The following is a 26,217-nucleotide window of genomic DNA, read 5'->3' as shown; positions in this document are numbered from 1 at the left end:
GTAGAAACTTGAGGGACCTTCACTTGTGTCAAATGAGACAGTTTTGCTTAACTGCCTCTTACTGAAAAACTCAGACCTAGGGAAATGTTTTGTGTAATTGTGTCCTGTGAACTGCCCTTTTGGGGAGTGGCAGACTGGGGTTTGGGTGTGGGTGGGCTGTGGATCCTAGGGTGAAATAAGTTTCTGTGGGTAGGGGGTAGAATTCTCTGAAATGGAGATTTTTTTTACATTAGGGATTAAAGAAAACCCCGTCAGGGGTGCCTGGGTGGCCCAGTCAGTTAAGGGACCAACTCTTGATTTTGGCTCAGGCCATGATCTCAGGGTCCTGAGCTCAAGCCCTGTGTCAGGCTCTGCACTGGGTGTGGAGCCTGCTTGAAATTCTTTCTCCCTCTGCTCTCGCTCTCTTTCTCACTCTAAAATACATAAATAAATCTTTAAACATAAAGAAAACCCCTTCAGTGAGGAGTAGCATAGAAGTAAATTTTCGACAGGAAAACCAGATAATATTCCATGTCTATGAAGGGAACTAACTCCCAGTCCCCATGACATGTTTAAAGTTTTGTTCTTTTCCTTTTACTTTAGAAACAGTCATGTTTAGCATATGGTTTTAGTTCTCTTGGGTTCTAAAATTTTACTTTGTTATCTACAATCCTTCAGTAAAGTTGTAAAGGTAAGGTCATATGTCCAAAGTGTGGTTTTGGGGATTTTAAGGGAATCACCCTTCCTGTCAGAGAGCAGCATTTTATTGAGGAATTACGGGAAAGTGAGCAGAGGCTCAAGGCCAAGCTGAGAGGGAGAAGAGCTCTCTGGAGAAATGGCTGCAATTTGTACTGTACTTAATATAATCCTGCAATTTGTACTGCACTTAATATAATCCTGCAATTTGTACTGTAACTTAATATAATCCTCCTCCCCCTCCCCCTCCCAGATATATCTGAGGAAGATTACAGAAAGAAAAACATTCTTTTTTTCTTTTTTTTTTTAAGAAAAACATTTTCTGGGGCACCTGGGTGGCTCTGCCGGTTAAGTGGATGCCTTTGGCTCCGGTCCTGACAAGCCCCCCCATCGGGCAACCTGTTCAGAGGGGAGCCTGCTTCTCCCTCTGCCTGCCGCTCCCCCTGGTTGTGCTTGCTCTCTCGCCCCTCCTCTCTGTGTCAAATAAATCAATAAAATCTTAAAAAAAAAAAAGAAAAAGAAAAACATTTTCCAACAAAATTATCCTAGCTAATTTTCAGGCAAGCATCTTATTATTTAACCAAAAAACTTTGGTTTTGTTCACAAATGCTTGATTATCTCCCAGCATTTCACTTCACAATAAGGAATTAAATTTAATTTCAATAACGTTAAGAGTGGTCTGATGAAAAGTATGGGCAGCATAGGAAAAAGGTGAATTACCACACTCAACTAATAAGATAATAGTAGGGTTGAATCCACGGTGAATCGATAATCTCCCTTTTCATTTTATGATGTGCTTCTGAAACATCACTTTGGAAAACTCATTAAAATAACAAAAGCTATGGCTATATAATAATGAGGACTACCTTGGAGTTTTAATGAATCAAACATCTTGTTTTAAAACTATTTCATAGGAAGGTCATACTGATGGTATGAGATGTGATTCCACACAGAACAAAAATTGAAAGCCCCACAACTCATATTCTAGGTCAGCAGTTTTCAAACTTTTTGGTCTCAGGACTCTTTCACAATCTACTCAGAGTCCTACAGAACTTTAAAAAAATGTGTATATCTATACATATTTACAGTAATACAAATTAAGGTAGAGAAAAATATTAGTTTATTAAAAATAACAAGCCCATGTTAACATAAACAATGCATTTTAATGAACATAGTTACGTTTTCAAATAAAAGAAATTAGTGAGTGGGGTACATGGGTGGCTCAGCTGGTTAAGCCTCCGACTCTTCATTTTGGCTCAGGTCATGATCTCAGGGTGGTAAGATCGAGCCCCTCCATGGAGTCTGCGCTGGGTATGGAGCCTGCTTAGGATTCTCTCTCCCTCTCCTTCTGCCCCTCTCCCCTCCTGCTTGTGCTCGTTCTCTCTCAAAAAAAAAAAAAAGTGAGATACATGGTACTATTTTAGATTTTTGCAAATCCCTTTAACGCCTGGCTTGATGGAAGATAGTTGAATTCTCTTATGTGCTTCTGTATTCAATCATGTGCATTGTTTGGGTTGAAGTATATAAACTTCACCCAGATGTAGAGTTGGAAAGGCAGAAATATTTTAATAACTTTTCCAGATAATTATAGGTTTTTTTTTTAATAAGTGGTGTATCTTAAAAGTTAGTGGCAATGTAGAATCTGGAGGTATATCAATTAACTTTTTACATTCTATGAACATCTTTTGGTCTAACTTGTACTTTGAATGAATGTTTTACCCACACATGATTTTGTAACATCATGCATTGGTCATTTGAAAATACTGGTTCAATGAATTATGCAAATATTCTAATGTTGACACATTTTATTATATAAAATCCTTTTGTTACTAAATTTTCCTCTGCAGAAAAGTCTCAAGAATTGGTATGTTGTCAAGTTTACAGTGGTAGATATGTTTCTAAAATTCTTAATTTTTATTTGAGAGCTTTTTTTTTTTTTTTTTGGAGAGAGAGAGGGAGAGAGTGTCAGGGGTGGGGAGGGAAGGGGTCAGAAAAAGAGGGAGAATCTTAAGCAGGCATGGAGCCCAACGTGGGGCTCAATCTTATGTCCCTGAGATCATGACCTGAGCCGAAATCCACCGACTGAGCCACTCAAGCGCCCTGGAAAGCTTTAATTTTATCACTGACAACAAATATTGCCAATGGTTTTCTTTAAAAGGGACAGGCTGATTTCATTTTCAAGAAAATGTCAAATACCCAAATGTGAAAGACTAGAGTTTGGCAGTCATTCTTTCAAGCAAAATGTTAGTCCATGAAGAAATCTGCTAGTTAAAAAATACATGCACTCAGTGGTTGAACTTTAATAAATCTAACATTCACAATTTCATCAAGGACATTCTTAAGTGAAATAGATAATTTTATTTTTCTATTGCAAGTGCATGACAGTGAAGAATAATGACTGCTGGAATTTGGTGTCATTGCCTTTGATTTGTGCTAAGGCCCAATAAGTTTTTATTTACTACTGATTTTACACTATCAGGGCAAATTCCAGCAGTGAAAAAGCAAATAGCAGTATTCTTATAAAGAGCTTTGACCTTGCAGATACTTTGAAAGGCTCTTGGGGATACCCAGAAGGCTATGGACCACAATTTGAGAACTGCTGTGGTAGGTTATTAGGATAAAGGCAGAATATAAAAACAATTAAGACATGATCCCTTTTCTCAAGTTCATCTTCTAATAGAGGAAACCTACAGAGATGATTACAACATGCTTTAGAGATACAAGAAATGGCAACAGTGGGGAGGACAGATTAAGGACAAGAATGGACAAGTACCAGGTAGCGTACTTTTGCAATGCAGACAAGCAACGATGAGATGTGACCTAAGGTAGCGGTGAATGGAGAAACGTTCAAGGTGGTGGAATTATAAGATGTGGTGATTGATTAAACATGAGGAATGAAGAAGGAGGGCAATGGGGTGGATAATGGTGCCCTTCCTACATGGGCATGACAGGAGGGGCAGGATGGCGGCGGGGTGGGAGGAGATAAATTCAGTTCGGGATTTACTGACCGTGAGATGAATGTTAAGCATCTAGGGAGAGGTGTTGAGCAGGCAATTAGATACTCCTGCTCCTTCCCTGAGGGCCCTGCAGTTTTCTCATCCATTGCTGTATTCCCAGTGCCTACCCAGCACAATACCTAGCTCTTCCCAGTGACTGAATAAATACATGAGTATGGTCGGGGGCTCGTGAGAGTAATAGAGAAGGGGAATTTACTTTGGTGGTCATTATATATACATGCTTGTTTGAGGCCACAGGAGCGGGCGGCCAAGGGACTGTGGCTTAGGATTGTACTTCCGCTTTAAAATCTTTCCGGACAGAGTAAGTGCCGTTCTTGGGGAATGTTGTCTCAAATAGGTCGCGACGGCCTATAATATTCTAATTTATTTCGGAAAACCTGTTTCCGTACAGTCCAGACAGCAACCAAGTTTTGTTATCGTTATGCCGTACAGTAATACCTGTCAGACTGCTTTTAATTGGGGTGGCATGGGACTGACCTCATCGTCCCACCCTTCCGTGTGTAGGCAGCGTCTTTCACAATCTCCCTTTCCCCAGCCATGTTGGCTGTCTCTCCACCGCCTCAAAACGCGGGCCCTAAGCAGCTCAGCGGCAGCGGGTCCGCATGCCCCGGAGAAGGGCGGTGCTTACGCCCCCGGGGCGGTACTCAAGCCACCCGCCCGGCTGACGCCACATAAGCTGAGATCGCCTCACGCGCGAGCGGTGCAATCACAGAGCGCGCCGCAGCCGCTGCCATCCCCTCGCAAACCTCGCTCTGAGATCCCTCCGCCTGCCCTTTCCCGGCGCCGTGTCGTGGTGCTCCGCACCCCGGGCACGCAAGCTCAGGTGGCCCGCGATTCTCTGGGGGGTGATCCCCTCTTAAGTTCTCGTTCTCCTCTGTCTCTGTACCACTCGTACCATAGGTGCAACCTGCTTTTTCAGGGCCTCCTGGCGTAGGGAGATCTCGGCCGTAGGTAGTCCTACGTAGGGCGTGGCCAGCATCTGGCCCCGCCCCGTTCTGTGACGCACAGGGTGGCGCGCGTGGGAGCCGAGAGTAGGGGGTGGGACTGGGTTTAGCAGGAGACCTGGAGGCCGGGGCCGCCTCCGGACGCCCATCTGCCGGTCTTACTCGCTCCATCGATTCGGAGGAGCGGCGGCGACCTCGGCCTCCAGCGTCTCCGGCGAACTGTAGTGGCTGCTGCGGCGGTCAGGATGATGTTGCTGGGTTTACTGCAGGCGGGCGGGTCGGTGCTGGGGCAGGCGATGGAGCGGGTGACCGGCGGCAACCTCCTATCCATGCTGCTAATCGCCTGCGCCTTCACGCTTGGCCTAGTCTACCTGTTCCGCCTCGCAGTCGGCCACCTGGCCCCCCTGCCCGCCGGGGCGGTACGTGCATCCCGGGGGATCCGGGCGGGGGACGCAACGACTACTGTGGTCTAAGGGCTAGCGGGGCGACGACAAAGACGGCCAAAGGGCTAGCGGGAGTGGCTGCCGAAGCCGTGCTCAGCTGGGCGGCGGCGACGGGCGCACTGGGGACGGGGAGGTGGCCGCAGCTCTGCTGCTTGTGGTCGCGACTTCCTTGGCCTTTCTGGCCTTGGTGTTGGGGGCCCTCCAGTCTGTAGCGATTCTGGAGGTGGCCGCGTGTCTAGTGGGGGTCGTGCTTGCCGCGGTCATGGTCGTAGTGACGGTTGTGCTGGCCGAGGTGCAGGTGCCCTAATGGCCGTGGCCAGACTGATGGCTGTGGCATTGAGCGCCCTGGTGGCCGTCATCTTGGGGGCTGCCCTGGTGGGGCATCCTGTGGGCTGTAGTATCGCCCCTAATGGCGATTTATATCTGAAGGGGGGAGCATTTGATAGGGTGGGAGTAACTGGATTGTCCCTTCTTATGATGCTAAGAAGTATCAGTTTCTTTAATTTAGTGTCTTTATTGACCACTAGCTTCATACTTACCTAATATATTTGATGAATGCATCCTTAACCAGCCAACACCAAGTAGCGTTTAAAACTGCCCTTTTACTGACTGTGGAATGTATGAACTATTGACCAAGTCGTTTTTAAAACCTGGGGCATCTAAAGTACCTTTTACAAGGAGTGTGAAGGAGTTCCTGCTAGTGCTGATCTACTCTCTCTAAAATCAGTGGATGAGGAGCGCTGGGTGTTTCAGTTGATTAAGCATCTGATCCTTGATCTCAGCTCAGGTCTTGATCTCAGGGTGGTAAATTTAAGCCTCATGCTTGGTGTGGAGCCTACTTAAAAAATAAAAAATAAAATCAGTGGATGAGATGTGTTCTCTTTCCTGATAAATGTAGCTTCTTAAACATTTCACATCTTTCTATACCTCAAGTTACTGTTTTGTCTTTTTCTATACCTTCTTTAGGCAAGATTCCGGAACTAAAATTGTGAGTGGTAGTGGTAAAGACAATATAAGTTTGATTTTCCTGTGGGTTTTTTTTTTTTTTTTTTTTTTGCGGTAATGTTTAAGAAAGTTGCTTAGAGCCCACCAATAAATAATATTGGACATATTCTGGACAGTGTTCAGCATGTGTAATTACAATACCTTTGTGTTTGTCTAGTCACTTATACCATGTTTTGAGTTTCTGTTCTTTTGACTATGGCCACTCTCCTAAGGTATTTGCAGTTTGGCTGTTTTTAAGTTACTGCTGATGCTTTATTTTTTGGTAACTTTTTAGTATTAGTGGTAAATTTCATTTGTTTGGTCAGGAAACTAAACTGGATATCTCAAAATGAAATGTGAATCCCCAATTTTTTGTTTTCTCTTACAGAAAAGTCCACCATACATTTTCTCTCCAGTTCCATTCCTTGGACATGCCATAGCATTTGGGAAAAGTCCAATTGAATTCCTAGAAAATGCATATGAGAAGGTAAGTGTTCCAAATAATTATAGGAAAAGAAATTAGTGCTTTTCAAACTTTTCTTTAAATGCCAGAATATTAAAAAATAGTGTAATCTTAGGCTTATCCTGAGTATAGGAAACCAGTTAAATTGGAGCTGCTCCTGTTTAAGAGCCGGAGGGGTCTTGGAGACCCTCGTAACTTCTCCTGTGTCCTGGGTGATCTCTGAGACATCACTAGCCTAAATTTTGTATTTACTGATCATAGTTAAGATTGATACTGATTGACCCTTCTTTTTCTTAACCAGTCACCTGTGGAATTTTCTAACTGCTCTACACATCTGTGACTTCAGTTTCACTCGGATGACCCACAGGATACCATGGCCACTCAGATCTCTGCCCCTCTTCTCTCTCATGAACTTTCCGATACCAGTTCAGCCATTTATTCCACAGTCCCACTATGAAGTGTTGTCACTCTTAACTCTTTCAGCTCCACAACAGAAATTTAGACACTTTAGTCTTAGACCACAACTTCTTTCCCTGGCTTGCCTCTTGCCTCCGCAGCAACTTCCATTAGAACCATTCTTTGACCTCATTAGATGTTCCAGTCCATTGTCCCATTTACTTTTTCCTGATATATTAGCCTCCTTTCTTTCCTTCGTTTTCCACTTTGGGACAGTGGTCCATCATTTCAGTTCCACTGTGGCCAATACCATACATTTCCTTGCCCTGGATCTTTTCATTTTGCTTACCTGGTAAAACCCCAGACTTGGAGGGATTTTTCTTCTTCTTTTCTTCCTTGCACCAGATTAGTTCCTTCCTAATTTCATGATCCCCTACCCTGAACGAAATTTGAACACTGCTAAACAATTGTGTTATGCCAAAGTATGGTTGGCCTACTTTCCGCTCCCCACAATGATGATTCAAACCTTCACTTTTCTAAACTTCTGAATCTTCCTATCTCTCTATCAAAGCAGATGACTTTGTCTCCTCTTTAGAGATGTAAAACCATCCAAAGAGAACTTTCTCATGCTCCCACTTTGAAACATGCATTTTCTTTTCTTCCTGTTACACTAATTATAAAACACTTACTTTGTGCCACTAACTTAGTGCTTTACATAGATTATCTGACTGAAGCTCCACAAAAATCCTTTCAGGTATTTCCATTATATGGATGATAAAACTGAGAAACAGGTTATATAATTTGTTCTTGGGCTCACCACTGGCTAGTGGCCAAACCAGGATTTACACATGGTCTAATTTCTGAGTCTGTGCTTTTATTTATTTATTTATTATTTTTTATTTTTTTAAGATTTTATTTATTTATTTGACAGAGAGAGAGATAGCGAGAGCAGGAACACAAGCAGGGGGAGTGGGAGAGGGAGAAGCAGGCCTCCTGCCGAGCAGGGAGCCCGATGCGGGACTCGATCCCAGGACCCTGGGATCATGACCTGAGCCGAAGGCAGACGCTTAACCATCTGAGCCACCCAGGCGCCCCTGAGTCTGTGCTTTTAATAATAATAATAGTAGTAGTAGTAGTGATAATAAAAACACGTAATATTTACTATGGCCAACACGCTCTTTTCTAATATATCTATATCATCTATATATACACACACATATCATGGATAAAATGATATCTATTTAATCTTGATGACAGTAGGTACTATTATTTCCATTTTATGGATGAGGGAAATTGAAGTACAGAGAGGTTAAGTTTTCTGACTATACAGCCAAGGTCACAACAGCTAACAGGTGGAGGACCTGGGATGTGAACCTTGGCAGTCTGGCTCCCGAAGCCTGTGCTCTGAGCCTGCTAGGTGCTATCATGTTGATTTTATACTATTTTGCTTCCTATTGGAGGTTAAAGTCTCAATCCATCTTTGGTCTCAGGAACCTTATGCTATTATTTCTTCTTTCTGTAGTGACTTCCTTCAACTGGATCTTTTCCATTTTCTCTGAAAAATTTTCAAAAGTCACTCATTTAAAAAGACCAGAGCTTCTCTTGACTTAGTCTCCTCTCACTTTCCTCCCCCGTTAGCAAGCTTTCTGTACGTACTCTCTCTGTTTCCACATGTCCTGTTTACTCTTCGGTCCACCCTAGTCTGTCTGTCAGCCCCTTCACTAATGAGCTCCGTGCCCTAGTTCAGTGAACTTGATCCCTCAGCTCTATTTGTCACTGGTAACTCCTCCCTCCTTAAATGTGGCTTCTCTCATCCCCCCTGCCCGCTATTTCTCTGACTGCTTTTTCTCTAACTCCGTAGTGGGCTTATGCCTGGGCATTTACTGTGGGGGTTCATGGGGGTCTGGTCCTTGGCCTTCAGTCTTTCCTAGGTGATCTCATCTCTCACGTACAGCTTCAGTTATCAGCCATAGGTAGATGACACCCAAATTAATGTCTCCGGCCCAGGTCTCTTCTCCAGCTCCTGACCTGGATGTCCCAACTCCCACATGATTCTTCCTGTGTTGTCTCAGAGGCACCTGAAATCCAACATTTCTGAAGGCTAACTCTTGGTTTTTCTCTCTTCAATCCTGGTTGTCCTGTTTTCTCTTCTTACCATTTTTCTGTTTTCCAGAAGTCTAGGATTCCTTCTTGATACTTCCCCTCCCTCAATCCATTGTCGTCTGCAAATTCTCTCTCCAAAATCATTCAGTATCCATCTGCTTCGCTGTGCGCTGCCCCATCATTACCATGTGGCACGTTTTCATCCTCAGGTTCCTGCATGGGCTCTAACTGGTCCTCAGACATTCCCTCTGCTCCTGTTCCTCCCCCCTCCACATAGCAGCCAGAGGGATCTTTCTTTTAAAATATGCATCTATCAGTGTGTCCCTCCCATGCAGTTTAAAATCTTCTGTGGCTTTCCATTGCTTATAAGGAAAAAACTTCCTGAATATGGCTTATGAGACTATGTATGGTCTAGGCCCTGCAGACTCAGCTCTCATCTTGTCCTCTCCCCCACCCCCCATTAGGATCTCTGTGCCTGCTTGGCTGCCATGCTGACTCCTCCTCATCCTTCAAGCCTCAGCTCAGGTGGCCTTTCCTCTCTTTGGTCTCTCTTTTATCAGTTCTCTCCTCCCAGAGTTGCTTTCCTTCCTATAGTACTTGTCACGTTTGCAATTTTACATTTGTTAATGTGGTTATTTGATTAAGTTGTATCTTTTTCAATAGACTAAGCTACATGAGTCAGAGACAGTATTTTTGTTCACAGTTGTATCACCCAGAGCCTGGTCTTTAATAATAGTCAGATAACTGCAAGGTAAAGCATTTAACACCCAGACAGATTAACGAAAAATTAAAAATGAAATCATTTGGTGTTGGTGAGATAGTAGTAAACTGGATAACTAAATAAACTTCTGATGTCTTTACATAGCAAATACAATAGGACAGGTCATAACCTTTGGTGATTCCTATAAATTTATCCTTAACCAAGGGGGGGGAATCTATATTCTCAGAGAAACTCATTGCAGAACTATCCATAATAAGTAAAGAACTGACATATCACCCATATGTCCAATAATGAAAGGATAATTATTAAAATTATGATGTCTATGTTAAAGGATAGAAAATATTTTCAGTATAAATTGAAAAAAGCAGAATAAAAAGTTTATATTTCACTTGCAGCTGGATGAAAATAATTATAAATTTGGACAAAGACTCGGTGAATAATTGCATTAAGGTTGATGCATGTTTTAATTTTCAAAAATGTTTTGTGAATTAATAAATTAGTGTTTCTTTTAGTGATACATATTTTTCAGTATCATCACTGTGGCTACTTTTCTTTCTTTAGTATGGACCTGTATTTAGTTTTACCATGGTGGGTAAGACATTTACTTACCTTCTGGGGAGTGATGCTGCTGCACTGCTTTTTAATAGTAAAAATGAGGACCTGAATGCAGAAGATGTCTACAGTCGTCTGACAACACCTGTGTTTGGGAAGGGAGTTGCATATGATGTGCCAAATCCAGTAGGTGACCCTGTTATCTTCAAGGAAAACGAATCTATAATATAATAGTTACAGCTAGTAGTGTAATATTGTACATTTAGAATGTAGAAACAGTTTATTCCTTGGTTCAGAAATCTGAAGAATGAGACGTTAAAAAGAAAAGGCCTGGGTAACTGACAAAGAATGGGTATTCTGTTCTATAGCTGCAGGCATGGGCTAAGCAATTTTAAAGGTTGCCTGTACAAAGAAAGAGAATCAGTGATGAACTTAGGGCATTGATTCGAGTGGGTAACAAGAAAATCCCATTATTTCATCAAAAGGGCCTCCTATGCCTCTACTCCTGCCTGAAATTCTAGCATAAGAGCTCTTTTGAGCTAAAGATTGTTGGCTTTGGAAGTTTGTGTGATTTCTTCATTCAGTAAGTCAAATATTAGAGTGCTGCAAATTGATGCAAAACACAAATGAGATCATTGGCTCAGTAGCTTGGTGTGGGCTCTGGCTGAGATCGTACCACACATGGCCTAGTATCCTAGTGTAGCAGTTAAGAGTTGACATCAAGTGTTATTTCTGGGGATGAGCGAGGGGTGGGGAATGAATGGCTCCTCAAGGCCAAAAGCAAAAACCCTAGAAAATCCCTCTGGTCAGATATATCTATTCATTTTTTCACACTGCTGATCAGATTCTTAAAATAGAAATGTCCCAATGGGTTAAAACCATTAGTGACTTAGTGTGAATTTATTTCAATCAGACTATATTGAATTCTCATGAAACTTCTGGAAGGTAGTGAGAGGAATGATACTTGTTTAGGAATGGAATGGGAGAATATGTGAAGTGGGATAAAAATGATATGGAAGCATAATGGACCTTTGGGGGCTTGTGTTGGTATCTGGGTTGGGTTGGGATGCTAGAAGATAACAGGAAAGGGAAGCCCTGCGGTCCAGAGTGGGAAAATGCATATGTAGGAAGGAAACGCAGTGGGATTCCTAATTTATCATTAGTTGAGCGCCTGCATACCAGGTATCTCTACATGTTACTTCAGATCCGTATCAATGCTCTAAGTTTCCCATGTTTGGTATAGTTTTAAAAATCCTTTTACTATTTTTATTTTCAATATCTTTTTTTAAAGTATTGTTTTCTTTGAGTGTTACATATAATAACCCAAATGAATCTTCTGATAAAACAAAATTGTGTTTTAATGCTTGGTATTATACTGTTAATATTTTGAAGGTTTTTTTGGAGCAGAAGAAAATGTTAAAAAGTGGCCTTAACATAGCCCACTTTAGACAGCACGTTTCTATAATTGAGAAAGAAACAAAGGAGTACTTTCAGAGTTGGGGAGAAAGTGGAGAAAAAAGTAAGCAAACTGTTTTGGTTTTGCATTTGTCCTAGTATTTCTACTTTTTTTATGACTAGAAATGTAAGAATACGTGTGTGTGTGTAATGAAAAACCAACTGCAACATATGTAAAAACCACCTTAGATTTAATGGAAAGAATATGTTTTGATGACCATAGAGTTAAAAAGACCTGAGAGGAAGTGATTATTGCTGTTCACTTAGCAAAACCTCTAAAATGGGTTAATTAAGGTGCATGTTATTCAGCTCATTTGTACAAATAATATAAATATAACTCATTAAATTTTGAAATAAACTGAATATAAGACTTTTTGCAAGATCATTTTAAGACAATAAATAAAATAACTTCTTTTAACCCCCATGAGCAAGTTAAAGTCTAAATGATTTAATTTTGTATGTAATACCCTATCTATCTGATATTGTATGGGAATGATTTAGTTCATGAAAAAAGTAAATTTAAATACATAGGCTTAGTCTACCACCAACTATATGCTTTCTTGCATTATGTACAGAGTATAATGAGTATAACTTGATCTTCTTTGGATATTTATGTGAATCCATTCTTTATACTGGACAATTAAGTGTTCCTTTCAGAGAAAATTGCCCCCCCAAAGCAGGACGCAACATCTGTCTCATAGGGCATTAAGATCTCTGTGTGAGTCCCCATGTTCTGCGTGTGGTCTTCAGTTTCTGTAATCCACTGAAAGCTGATGTGATATTTTTAACCATACAAGAAGCTGATGTATAAATAAACTAAAATGCCAACTTAATAAATACAAGTGAGACAAAGTTACAGCATTGAGAACACCAGAATTTGCTAAACTTCATTGGCAAATCTAACTGGAAAGCCAAGTGACAATTGGAAGTTAATTTGGTAAACACAGAATTAAAGAACAAGGCATTAATTGGGTAATTTTTATGACTCTTAAATGTCATCCAAATGTGCTTCCCTGATGTATCTGTCTCTAGTTTGGGATATACCAGTTGATGATTAGCTACAGTTTTCTTTTATAGTCAAGACCTTAAATTTTAGTCCTGGTCTTCCTGCTTTTGACCTGTGAAATAATGCATTCTTCAGTTTTTGGACTGCTGTTCTTTGGGAAGCACCTCATATGCACTAAATCACCTTTTTGCTGCTTTTGTTATACTGCGACTTGGAACTCCTGTAACTCTATTCATTTTTTTTTTTTTTTTTTTTTTTTAGAGATTTTATTTATTTGTTTGACAGAGAAAGAGACAGTAAGACCGGGAACACAAGCAGGGGGAGTGGAGAGGGAGAAGCAGACTCCCTGCTGAGCAGGGAGCTGGATGTGGGGCTTGATCCCAGGACCCTGGGATCATGACCTGAGCAAAGGCGGATGCTTAACGACTGAGCCACCCAGGCGCCCCTCTATTCATTTTTTAAACATTTTCATTTTTAAGTAATCTCTATACCCAGTGTGGGGCTCGAACTCATGACCCCGAGATCAAGAATCGTGTGTTCTACCAACTGAGCCAGCCAGGTGCCCCTCACTATATTCATTTTTATCTTCAGTTTATCTTTTCCAGTTGAAGAGTCATGAGTGAGGTTTAGAGATACCTTTGTGGCCTCTCTTTTGGCTGTCTAGAGGTGCTTCCCATCATGAGTTTCTTGCCTCTCTTTGTTGTGTCCATATGTCCCTAGGCTTTTTTTGATGATATGAACAGGATCTTGTTGGTTCTTGAGTTTTTATTCTCACCTTTCCTTTGTAATACTTTTATATCTCTAAGCAGAAAATTTCAAAAGAATATTTGGCAATAGTAATGGGAATGATCTTTTTTCCTCTAGATTTGTTTGAAGCTCTTTCTGAGCTCATAATTTTAACAGCTAGCCATTGTTTACATGGAAAGGAAATCAGAAGTCAACTCAATGAGAAAGTGGCACAACTGTATGCAGATCTGGATGGAGGTTTTAGCCACGCAGCCTGGCTACTGCCAGGCTGGCTCCCTTTGCCTAGTTTCAGGTATGGCTAAAGACCCTATACTTGCTTATTTAACTGTAGAATTGCTGTAGTGTTGGCATGCTTTGCGTTTACCAAGATAAAAAAAAACATAAAACAGACAAATTAGGGGAGATTATGAGCCCCAATTCTTCTATAAGAATTCAAGACAGGTTTTCTTTATATAGTAAGCTCATTTAAGCTCAGTTTCAGTTTATAAAAGAGGTCATTTGTTGTCTAGCTATTCTAATTTAAAACCTACTTATCTCACATATTCCTTCTACTCAGGAAAGTCTCTGGACTCTACCTATAAGTGATACACCCCTCTAAATACTTATTTGAAAATATCTGTTTAATAGTCTATTGTGAAATTCCTTTGTTTTGAAGTAGTAAGTGCCTTTCTTTGCTTTTCTCTTTGTTTTCTTACAACTATACTGTGATTTCCTTAAGGTCGGGGACCATCTGATACAAAGAAATATTGTTTATAGGACTCGACATATAGTTTAGTGTCTTGCATATTAGTGGGCTTTCTGTACTTGTTGATTCATTTCTGTTCAGGTGAGAGATGGGGAGGAATTAAATTGGTACTCCCTTTTCCTTCTAGTTCTGCTACTTCTATATAGTTACAGGATAAAGAGGGGGAGAAAAAAGGAAAGCCAGGAGAGATTCTCTGGAATTCTCTGGAACTCGTAATACTTTATATTTGTCAGGAGCTTTGTAGTTTTCAAAATGCTTTCATCCGTAGCCTGTAGAGGGTTCTCCAGAAATGTGCAACAAGCCTGTTTTTTTTTTCTTTTTTTTTTTGTTTTCTTTTTCCTTTTCTATCTCCTGGATGAAGTCAGGAATTTCTGACTTTTTTTCAGCCCAGTCTTTCTCTGCCTTACCCAAACCAAATGATTGAACCGAATTATTCCATTCCCTTTCTTAAAACAGGCCTTAAGTTTTCCTGGCACTGCTGTGTTCCTGTCAGTAAACGTCTTCTGCCCCCATGGTCTCAGCAGAGCAGCAGTTTTATTGGAAGCCCAGTTGTGAAGGGGTTAGGCGGTCAGATCGCCGGTTTGAAGTCACAGCTCCGCTCTTTCTGGCTGTGTGGAACTGTGCAGCTGCCTGCGAAGTGAGGCTAAGAGCATCTACCTCACAGGAAGTCAAAGTGGCCAATTCACTTTCCAAAACACTTAGAGTATCTGTTACCTAGTGAGCACCCTCCTTTAAATGGAAGATTTGGGGACCTGAAGTTTGTTTTCTGCCTCTCCTAGTATTTTTGCCCCCTACAAAACCATGTTGTCTCAGAAGATGAAAAGTGGAATCAAATCCTGTATACTGTCGTCACGTTCTACATCCTAGATTTAGGTCATCCTAAATAAATCTTAGGTTTATTCAAATCCTGAATCCTATAGAAAAACCAGGATCACTCTCCATCTGCTTCAAGAATTAATTTGGTTAAAATTGGAATTTCGTTAATTTAAAAGAGTTAATTTAAAGTATTCTGCTTTCTGTTAAACTGGAAAATGATTCTAAAGGAATAATCACAAGTCTTGCTTTAGACCTTTTGTTAGAACACAGGAAGTATGTTAAGAATCAGGGATATATATGTTAGGACGCTAGAAATTTCTAACAGTATAAGATTTTTTTATTTATTCATTTTTTTATTATGTTAATCACCATACATTATTACATCATTAGTTTTGGATGTAGTGTTCCATGATTCATTGTTTGTGTATAACACCCAGTGCTCCCTTCAGTACGTGCCCTCTTTAATACCCATCACCAGGCCAACCCATCCCCCTACCTTCCCCCTCCCCTCTGGAACCCTCAGTTTGTTTCTCAGAGTCCATAGTCTCTCATGGTTTATCTAACTTTTTTTCTTTTGGTTCTGAGTTTTTTGTCAATTATTTGAGTCATTCTTAAGCTAGGTCCTGGTTATTTTCAAAATGAATCTGATGCCAGAAAGTATGACATTATGTTTTAGTCATTTTTGTCTTTGAATTGCAGACGCAGGGACAGAGCTCATCGAGAGATCAAGAATATTTTCTATAAAGCAATCCAGAAGCGCAGACAGTCAGAAGAAAAAGTTGATGACATTCTCCAAACTTTACTAGATTCTACTTACAAGTAAGAGCTGTTCGGATCACATGTTAAGCTGAAGCAGGCAATTTCACATTAAAACAAAGTTAAAAAATATGTCCAGTTAAAAAGTAGTGATGTTGACAAAATTAGTACCTTTGAGCCTTGGGCTTGTTAAATGGATGAGACACGAATTAATGGGATCCCATTGCCTTCCTGGAGCCCGAGGACCGCGCATGGGGAAACGCCTGCTGACAAACTGCAGCAACATCTTTTGTAATGAAAATCATACATTTCTTTGGTCTCTTTCCCCTCAGGGGAGAAAAATTCTCACTTGTGATGGGCAAATGCAAGAGACTATTAACACCTGAAAAGTTTAGTCACTACGACCCTTTATTTCAATGTGAAGGCATGAGATGGTCTGCCAAACTGTTAAATTTGTGTGTGATTCCTTCCTTAGGGATGGGCGCCCTCTGACAGATGACGAAGTAGCAGGCATGCTTATTGGACTGCTCTTGGCAGGCCAGCACACGTCCTCAACTACTAGTGCCTGGATGGGCTTCTTCTTGGCCAGAGACAAAACACTTCAAGAAAAATGTTATTTAGAACAGAAAACAGTCTGTGGAGAAAATCTGCCTCCTTTAACTTATGACCAGGTTTGTTGGATTTTTAGTTTCACTGCTGCTTTATGACTTTGAGTATCTAATGAGTGGCTAGTTTTTAAAGGGGACAATTTGATATATTCTATTTACTATAGATTAAATTGCTTAGCTTTTTTTAGAAAATTCCCCATAGCCCCCCTTGAAATGTCTTCATGTTGGATTCAGTGTGCTAGTATTTTGTTGAGGATTTTTGCATCTGTGTTCATGAGGGTATTGATGTGTATTTGTGTCATGAGGTCTTTGACAGGTTTTGGTATACAGAATAATGCTGGTCTCAAAGAATGAGTCTATAAATGTTCCCTCTTTTATTTTTTTGGAAGAGTTTGTGAAGGATTGATATTCTTTCTTTCTTACATGTCTGGTCAGAATTCACCAGTGAAGCCATTGGAGTCTGTGCTTTGCTTTGTGGGAAGTTGTCTGATTACTTGTTATACATCTATTCCTACGTTCTGTTTCTTCTTGAGTCTTTGGTTTGTGTCCTTCTAGGAATTTGTCCATTTTCATCTAGGTTACCTAATTCGTTGGCTTACAATTGTTATAGTGTTCTCTTATAATCCTTTCTATTTCTGTAAGGCCAGCAGTGATGTCTCTTTCATTCCTGATTTTGTAACTTCTAAAGTAATAGCTTAATTGATATATAATACTAGAGAATCAGTCCATTTAGAGTATATAACTTACTGTTTTTTGATATATTCAGAATTGTGGAAACCATCACAATTTTAGGACATTTAAATCACTTCCAAAAGAAAACCGGTACCTGTTAGCAGTCATACGCCATTTCCCCTGCCCCTGGCAACCACTGATCTACGTTCTGTCTGTATGGATTTGCCGTATCCTGGACATTTCATATAAACGGGATCATACAATATGTGGTCTTTTGTGACTGGCTTCTTTCGCTTAGCATGTTTTCAAGTTTCATCTGTGTGGTAGCATGATTTTTGCTAGTGTTTTCACTTTTTAGACAAGTGGATTTTTGCAGGCCCTTACTATGCCACTCTTCAGAGTGATTACCTCTTGTACTGATGGTATCTTGCCCTCTTTCCCTTGTTGACCATGGAAAGTGACAGAACAAGATAATCTCAGATCCTGAACCAGTTACCTTTGCCCTTCTACCACAATAGAATCTATTTTATTATAACCCAGAAGTTTAAACACATACTGCTGAAGTAAGTTAAGTATTTCTAAAACTCCGGAAATGCTTTTCCTTTTTAGCTGAAGGATCTAAATTTACTTGATCGCTGTATAAAAGAAACATTAAGACTTCGACCTCCTATAATGACCATGATGAGAATGGCCAAAACTCCTCAGGTGAGTCTCTTGGTTAGATCTCCCCTTCCACTCCCCTAGTTTTTATTTATCAGAAAGAAGAAATATAACAGCAAAGAGAATTTTTTAAATTAAAAAAGTAGAATAATCGTTTCCACATAATTTCAGTTTTTTATATTTGAACTCTGATATGTAATTATATATTCTATTTACATAGATATTTTTATATAATTAGAGAGTATACATGCTAATCTGTTCCCTGCATTTTTATTTAACAATTAGGGTTTTAAAAATGGTAGTGTATTTTTTTCCTGATTTAAAAAAAGCATGTTTTATTAAAAATTTTGATAGTATGGAAATATACAAATCGGATTGTGAAAGGCTCCTTGATATCCCTCTGCTACCTCTGAGGCATTATGGCTTTTTTAAGTTTCCAGCCCAATGTTGGGTCACTTGGAAATCCTCTTGAGTTAAAATAATTTTTAGCTGGCCTATCATCTAGCTAGTTTTTAAATATATGTATATCACATGTGTGTTAATGCTTTATTACACAATAGTCTGGTTATTTGGTAGAATAGTTTTATCTAATGAAATGTGTTGCTTTCATTTGTAGACTGTGGCAGGATATACCATTCCTCCAGGACATCAGGTGTGTGTCTCTCCCACTGTCAATCAAAGACTTAAAGACTCATGGGTAGAACGTCTGGACTTTAATCCTGATCGCTACTTACAGGACAATCCAGCATCAGGAGAGAAGTTTGCTTATGTGCCATTTGGAGCTGGTAAGATACCATTTTACATTTGAAATGTTTGTTCTGATAATATATTTATGTCTGTTAAATTAATCCATATGAATTTTATTTATAAATATCTTTTCCTTTCCTCATAGGGACATTCCTGTAAACATTTGTAGGAGTATAATCTTTGCCAGGTTGGAAAAAGTATTTTATTTGTACTAAAGGAAATAGTTTTGTGAATCCTTATATAAAGTTCTGTTACCTTCTAACCAATTTAGTTTTTTCAGGGTTAATTTTTATAGTCCACCCTGTTTTCCTTACAATAATATTTTAAGCTCTTTGTGAATTGTTTTAAAAAACCACTGGAATTAGCACACCATTTAGGCAATTAATTCAGGCTAAATATGATAACAGATTATCAGTGTTTCAGAAAAGAGCAAAAGCAGTCTTGTTAAAATTGAAGCTTTTCTGGATTGTTAGTCAACTTTTTGGTGCTCTGTCTGTATCCTTAGGATAAAATGGTCTTTAAATTTGGGCAGGTCTTACATAGGTTTGCAAACTTCTGCATTTTTACCACTCTTTTTATGGTACCACTCTTAAATTATGCAGGCAGACCCTTGTTCCTGCAGTAATTTCTCTGTTCATTGGTACTCTACAGATTAAACTACATTTTATGACTTCTTGTTTAGTCTTTCCAAAGAGATTTGAAGTGGCACAACTTTTTTGTCACCGGTCACACCGTTTCCACATGTAAAGGAGAGTATAAAGTCCTTTAGGAACTTCAGATCTTAGTAACTCTAATAAATAAATTTAATAATATGGTATATAACATCACATATAAAAGAGTCATAGATTGTTCAAACAGTTGGAGGGGCCTTAGTTCTGTGGCCCAAAATCTGCCCCAAAGAGGAATCATTTCTAAACCGGTAATTGCCTGGACTGCACTTGAACTTTTTTAGGTAATAGATTGCTCAGTTACCTTCTGTGGCAGCTCATTTTGTTTTTTGGACAGCTCCCATTTTTAAAAACTTACATTAAAGCTGTAATCTGGGGGCGCCTGGCTGGCTCAGTCGGTAGAGCATGTGACTCTTGGTTTCAGGGTCATGAGTTCAAACCCCATGTTGGGTGTGGAGCCTACTTAAAAAAGCCGTAATCTGTTTCCTTTTAACATCCCATTGTTTTTAAACATCCCCTAATTGTATTCTCTGAAGTTATATTGTGTATCTTTGAGCTATCTGAATATGATATAATGTTCCCTCAAATTTTTCATCATTGTGCCAGTTTCCTAGGGCTACTTTAACTCCCACAAACGGGGTGACTTAAAACAATAGACATTTATTCTCCCACATTTCTGGAGGCCGGAAGTCTGAAATCAAGGTGTTGGCAGGGCCTTGCTCTCCCTGATGGCTCTAGGGGAGAGTCTTTCCTTGCTTTTTTTTTTTTTAAAGATTTTATTTATTTGACAGAGAGACAGAGAGAGCAGGAACACAAGGAGGGGGAGCGGGAGAGGGAGAAGCAGGCTTCCTGCGGAGCAGGGAGCCTGATGCGGGGCTCGATCCCAGGACCCTGGGATCATGACCTGAGCCGAAGGCAGATGCTTAACGACTGAGCCACCCAGGCGCCCCTCTTTCCTTGCTTTGTTCTAAGCTTCCCGTGGCTCTTGGCAATCTTCGGCATTCCTTGGCTTGTAGCTACATCACTCTGATCACTACCTGTCTTCACTTGGCCATCTGCCCTGAGCATGTCTCTCTGAGTCTGTGCATGGCTTTCTTTGAGGGACACCAGCATTGGATTTAGGGCTCAGCCTAACCAGGTATGACTTCATCGTAACTAATTTTATCTGCAAAGTCTGATTTCTGAGTAGACATGAATTTTGGGGGGACATTGTTCTACCCCGTTTTTATCATCATGTCAAGTATGTCCAGTTTCTTCAATCATGACTTTGTGTAATTTTTTCTGTGTTGGAGCATGTAGCTTATTCATTTTCATAATATCACCTTTTGTGAATCATCAGAATATATCCATTTTTCTATTAATTCATAGGATAGTTCTAGTTTTCTGCTATTAAAAATAATCCTTTAATCTCCCTGTAAGCCAACCCTCTCCTTAGTTGTTATATTTGAGTATGGAATGGTTTGTAAACACCCTTAAATAGGGCTCCTAGAAGTAAATGCATTTATGGGCCACACAGCACTGTGCTAATAATATGCATTTTTTGTTAATTTTCTCTCTATTTAATCTTCACAACCACACTCTGAGGAAGGGGGACTGTCTTACTCATTTTTCAGAAATGGAAACCAAGGCTTAGTAAGGCTTTTTTCAATTCTAATGATTTGACTTGATCTTTTGTATTCCCTGAAAAGCCATCTTTTTTTATTGAGCTTACTACTTTATGAGGTTTTGGTAGGCTGGAGAGACTGGAAGGCATTAGTTCTTTCTGGCTTAAATATTTCTGATACCATCTTTTATTAAGTTTGTCTTTCTGGCTTTTATATTTAACTTTTTAAAAATATACGAATTGTATTTTTTATTGTTAAAATTTCCCTGACATTTTAATAAAAATTTCAAAACAAACTCAAAAGAATTTTATACTGAACATTCATATACCCATTATCTAGATTCTGCCATTGACATTTTACTTACACTTGTTTTATCACATATCCGTCCATCAATCCATTTATTTTTCAGGTGCATTTCAAAGTAAACTGCATACATCAGTGTATGTCTCCCTGAATTTTTCAGCAAGTATATAAGAAAGTTAAGTATTCTAGTTTTGATGTAAAATTTTACAATGAAATACTCAAGTCGGTATTGTTTTGACAAGTGAATAACCTCAATCAAACCTAATTTGTTGACTTTTAAAAATTGTTATTGCTTCCTGGTCCTGTCTAAAAACCTTTGGCCCCAAGTCATGAAGACATTCTCATCTATTATTCTCTATTAAAATTTGATGGTTTAGGGCGCCTGGGTGGCTCAGTTGGTTAAGTGACTGCCTTCGGCTCAGGTCATGATCCTGGAGTCCCGGGATCGAGTCCCGCATTGGGCTCCCTGCTCAGTGGGGAGTCTGCTTCTCCCTCTGACCCTCTTCCCTCTCGTGCTCTCTATCTCTCATTCTCTCTCTCTCAAATAAATAAAATCTTTAAAAAAAAAAATTTGATGGTTTGGGGCACCCGGGTGGCTCTGTTGGTTAAGCGTCTGCCTTTGGCTCAGGTCGTGATCTCAGGGTCCTAGGATCAAGCCCTGAATCAGGCTCCCTGCTCAGCAGGGCATCTGCTTCTCCCTGTCACTGTGCTCCCCCACTCTGTCCCCCCCTTCCGCTTGTGCTCTCTGCTCTCTCTCGTGCTCTAATAAATAAAATCTTTAAAAAAAATTTGATGGTTTTAGCATTTATGTTTAGGCCTGTGATCATCTGGAATTAGTTTTGAGTTTGGTGTGAGACAGGAATTGAGGGTTTTTGGTTTATTTTTTTTCAAGATTTTATTTATTGGGATGCCTGGGTGGCTCAGTTGGTTGGGTGTCTGCCTTCAGCTCAGGTCATGATCCCAGGGTCCTGGGATCGAGTCCCGCATTGGGCTCCTTGCTCAGCAGGGAGCCTGCTTCTCCCTCTGCCTCTGTCCCTCCCCCATTCATGTGTGCTGTCAAGTAAATGGATAAAATCTTAAAAAAAAAGACTATTTATTTGAGAGAGCGAGCAAGAGCATGTACAAGGTGGGGAGGGCTGAGCAGGGAGCCTGATCTTTTTCTTTTAATGTTAGATACATAGTTATTCCCATACCATGTGTTGAAAAAACTTTTTTCTCCATTGGCTGGCTTTATTTACTGCCTTTCTTGATAATCAAACAACCATAAAAGTGTGTCTTGGCTCTTTGCTGTGTTCCATTGTTCTGTTTGTTGAGCCCTATCGAGAACTACATTGTCTTGGTTGCTGTGAAAGAAAAACAACCCCACTTTCTACTCTACACTCACTTAGAACACTTCTGACAACAGTTCTGGTCACCAAATGTTGTTTGTTTCTCCCACACTAATTCTCTCTGGATACCCACTGGGTTTCCTACAGTTCAACTCAGTTCTGACACTATCCACCTGGGGTTAGCACAGACCCCATAGGTTAAGGACTTAGTCCCGCAAGATTCACTCTTGCCCCCCATCACTTCAGATACCAATTGCAAGTCCATGTTGTCTCCTGTTCTTCTGACCAGTGGGCTGTAAATCAGAGGTTTTCTTGATCCCCTCCTTGGGGTTCCACAGTTTCTTAAAATGGCTCACAGAACTCAGAAAGCAGTTTATTTACTGGATTAACAGTTTATTACAAAGGTGGGGGATACAACTCAGGAACAGCTGATTGAAGAGATGCATAGGGCAAGGTATAATAAGGGCAAGGGCACAGAGCTCCCATGCCTTCTGGGTATGCCACACTCCCACCATCTCCATACGTTCACCAACCTGGGAAGCTCTCTGAATACAACCTCTCAGTCCCTCCATACTAGAGGGACTTTTGTGAAGACTTCATTATATAGGCATGGTTGATTAAATCATTGGTGAGTAATTCAGCCTCCAGCCCCTTCTCCCATCTGGAGGTCAGGGGTTAGGGCTATAAGTTCTAACCCTTTAAGCACATGGTTGGTTCCCTTGGCAGCCAGGCCCTACTCTGAGGGGATTTCCAAAAGTCCCCTCATTAACAAACTCAAGTGTGGGTGAAAGGGGCTTGTTACAAATAACAAAAGTCTTCTGACTTCTTTTATTGCTCTTTGCTCTTAAGAAATTCCAAGGTGTTTGAGGAGCTCTGTGCCAAGGATGGGAGAAAGAGCAAATATATATTTATTACAAACCACAGTATCATAGTTGCTATACCTTTAGTATTGAAGTCAAATTTGAAGTCAGTTTAAGTCTTACAACTTTTTTCCCCCCCAAGACTGCTCCGTATATCCTAGGTTCTCCTTTGCATTTCCATATGCATTTTTTAAAAAGTTCTTATTTGAATTCCAGTTAGTTAACATACAGTGTAATATTTAAGTGTACAATATAGTGATTAAACACTTCATTCAACACCCAGTGCTCATTACAAGTACATGCCTTGGTCCCTATCAACTGTTTCTCCCTTTCCCCCACCCACCTCCATACTGATAACCAGTAGTTTGTTCTCCATAGTTAAGAGTCTGTTTCTTGGTTTCCTTTACTCATTTGTTTGTTTCTTAAAATTCCACAAGTGAAATCAGATGGCATTTGTCATTCTCTGACTTATTTTGCTTAGCATAATAGTCTCTAGCTCCATCCATATCGTTGCAAATGGCAGGATTTCATTCTTTTTTATGGCTGAGTAATATTCCATTGTATATATGTACCACATCTTTTTTATCCATTCATCAGTTGATGGATACTTGGGCTGTTTCCATAATTTGGCTATTGTAAATAATGCTGCTATAAACATTGGGGTGCATGTATCCTTTTGAATTAGTGTTTTTTATCCATATGTATTTTAGAATCAACTTGTCAGTTTTTACATGTATATAACCTTTTAAATTTTGATCTTGTGTTGCTATTTTATTAAATTTTCTTCCATTATTATTTTGAAATGGCATTTAAAGTTTTATTTTTAAAGATTGTATTTTTAAGTAATCTCTACACCCAGCATGGGGCTCGAACTCACAACCCTGAGATCAAGAGTTGCACACACTCCACTGACTGAGACAGCCAGGTGCCCCTGGCATTTAAAGTTTTGATTGGCGGGCTCATACTGACTTTTGACTAGGGCTCTCTTGGGACAGAAGCTAAGAATATTCTAGTATATTCCCAAAGTAGATTGTCATCATAAATTTCAAATCTTACATATATTTAAACTTAGATAGATGTGACATTTCAAAAAAAGTAATTAGAAAAGTCATTTATATAATTATCCAAGTGCTGTTTCCTTTAAAAAGAAACCTTGAAAATCTCCTGAGATTTTTATTTTTTTAAGATTTTTATTTATTTGGCCGGGGGTGGGGGGGAGTGGGAGAGGGAGAAGCAGGCTTCCCACTGAACAGGGAGCCCAATATGGGGCTCGATCCCAGGACCCTGGGATCATGACCCGAGCCAAAGGCAGATGCTTAACGACTGAGCCACCCAGGCGCCCCTTTTCTTTTTCTTTTTTTTCCTGAGATTTTATTTTACATTCTTCTTTTATGTGAAAAGGATGTCATCTTTTTCCTATATTATCTCTATATCTGCTGTCCCTCCAAACTGTAAACAAATTTATCATTCCTGGAGAAAAGACGGGAAAAAGAGTTTCAATTGATTCTTAGAAAACTTTCTTTTTTCAACAGGGCGTCATCGTTGTATTGGGGAGAATTTTGCCTATGTTCAAATCAAGACAATTTGGTCCACTATGCTTCGTTTATATGAATTTGATCTCATTGATGGATATTTTCCCACTGTGAATTATACAACCATGATTCACACCCCTGAAAATCCAGTTATCCGATACGAACGAAGATCAAAATGAAAAAGGCTGCAGGGAACTAACATGTGAAACATCACTGTAAACCGCAAAAGCATTTGAAGAGAATGAAGTTTATGAAACAACTCCTGGTGTATTCTTTTTTTGAGTATAATTTTAAAAGACAGCTAGCTTAACTTACGGTTTTTATATTTTCTTAACTGAATGGTTCCATCAAATCTAATCGCATTTTAGATATTTCTTAATAGTTTTATGATGGCTATTAAGGAAACCAAACTCATTAGTATGAAATTCTTTAGGGGGATCTTGGTAATTGACAGATTCTAAACAGTTTCCAGGTATTAATCTTAACAAACGTAGCTCTTGGAAAATAAGTTCGGGTATTTACATCTTGGACTAGAGCTGCAAGTATAAAAAGGCCTAAAGGCCCAGGGAGATACTTGGAAAGCTCAGATTATTTATTTACTGGGTAATGTTTGTGTGTGTGAGGATGGGTGGGTAGGGAATAAACTAATTTAAAGCCTTAGATAAAAAAGAATGCCATCAATTGTTTTGGTATGATGATACCTAGCAATGATGGAGCTATGCTGTAGGAAAAAAAAATGTCCTTTGAAATTTTATCTGGAAGATTTGTCTCCAGGAAACAGATTTGACAATGACTAATTACATTTCCTAAAAAATAATAAGAATGCACATGTATCTTAATCTAATTACTAAGTATTACATATTTATCTACCTGATAAATTTCTGTCTGGTTCCACATGGTGACCTAATGTGAAAGCCCAAAATAAAGTTAAGGAATAGTTTTGTTCTCTTTGGCTCTAGGTGGTTTCCTGCTTCCTCTCTAGAATCTAATTAGGGATGTTTCTGTTACCAGTTCTGTTTATGAAAACTTAATTTAGGTTAACAAACTTTTTTTTTTTTAAAAAATACAAAATCAGAGATCAGGAACTCTGGCTTTAAGATAATGTGAAGTGTAGGGTCTTTGGGAGTAGTATCATTGGTCGCATTGTTGCAGCCTGTGTTCAAGAATCAAAGTACAACTGGGGACCTGACTATATATACCTGTTGTAATTTGACCACATAATCTGTTTTTACTGGATGAGGCCAAAATATTTTCCCTTATGTATACGGGAAAGCTGCTAGAGGACTCATGTTAAACTCTTTGTGAAGGCGAAATCTCTGCTGTAAGAGTTTTTCACATTAAAATGATCTCTGAGAAAAAAATATAGTCTAATTCACTAGTTATAAAGTGGTGTGCTTCATTGAGTAGAATTC

General features: G+C 39.7%; 1 protein-coding gene across 2 annotated transcripts; it reads left to right on the top strand.

Moving 5' to 3' along the window:
* Positions 1-4,496: 4,496 nt before the first annotated feature.
* Positions 4,497-26,187, top strand: LOC113911015 (lanosterol 14-alpha demethylase). 2 transcript variants are annotated; one of them, XM_027573160.2, is made up of 10 exons: positions 4,497-4,515; positions 6,452-6,550; positions 10,308-10,484; positions 11,691-11,817; positions 13,624-13,798; positions 15,767-15,886; positions 16,299-16,494; positions 17,713-17,808; positions 18,380-18,548; positions 24,806-26,187. In XM_027573160.2, the coding sequence occupies exons 3-10, from the start codon at positions 10,332-10,334 to the stop codon at positions 24,982-24,984; spliced, it is 1,215 nt and encodes a 404-aa protein (XP_027428961.1). In that variant the 5' UTR covers positions 4,497-4,515; positions 6,452-6,550; positions 10,308-10,331; the 3' UTR covers positions 24,985-26,187. The 2 variants fall into 2 exon arrangements, with proteins under 2 accessions (XP_027428961.1, XP_027428960.1); XM_027573159.2 differs by lacking the exon at positions 4,497-4,515 and adding an exon at positions 4,701-5,055.
* The last annotated feature ends 30 nt before the right edge of the window (positions 26,188-26,217 follow it).

Source organism: Zalophus californianus, chromosome 12 (genome assembly GCF_009762305.2).
Source record: "Zalophus californianus isolate mZalCal1 chromosome 12, mZalCal1.pri.v2, whole genome shotgun sequence".
NCBI classification, from domain to species: Eukaryota; Metazoa; Chordata; class Mammalia; order Carnivora; family Otariidae; genus Zalophus; species Zalophus californianus.
Note: the sequence above shows the minus strand (reverse complement) of the source record. Positions and strands in the feature narration are given on the sequence as shown.

Coding starts and splice junctions, on each gene's coding strand:
- LOC113911015 (XM_027573159.2), top strand. CDS start 4,882: ATGATGTTGCTGGGTTTACTGCAGGCGGGCGGGTCGGTGCTGGGGCAG. Junction 15,887..16,298: donor TTACTAGATTCTACTTACAA/GTAAGAGCTGTT, acceptor TTCCTTCCTTAG/GGATGGGCGCCCTCTGACAG. Junction 16,495..17,712: donor CTCCTTTAACTTATGACCAG/GTTTGTTGGATT, acceptor TTTCCTTTTTAG/CTGAAGGATCTAAATTTACT.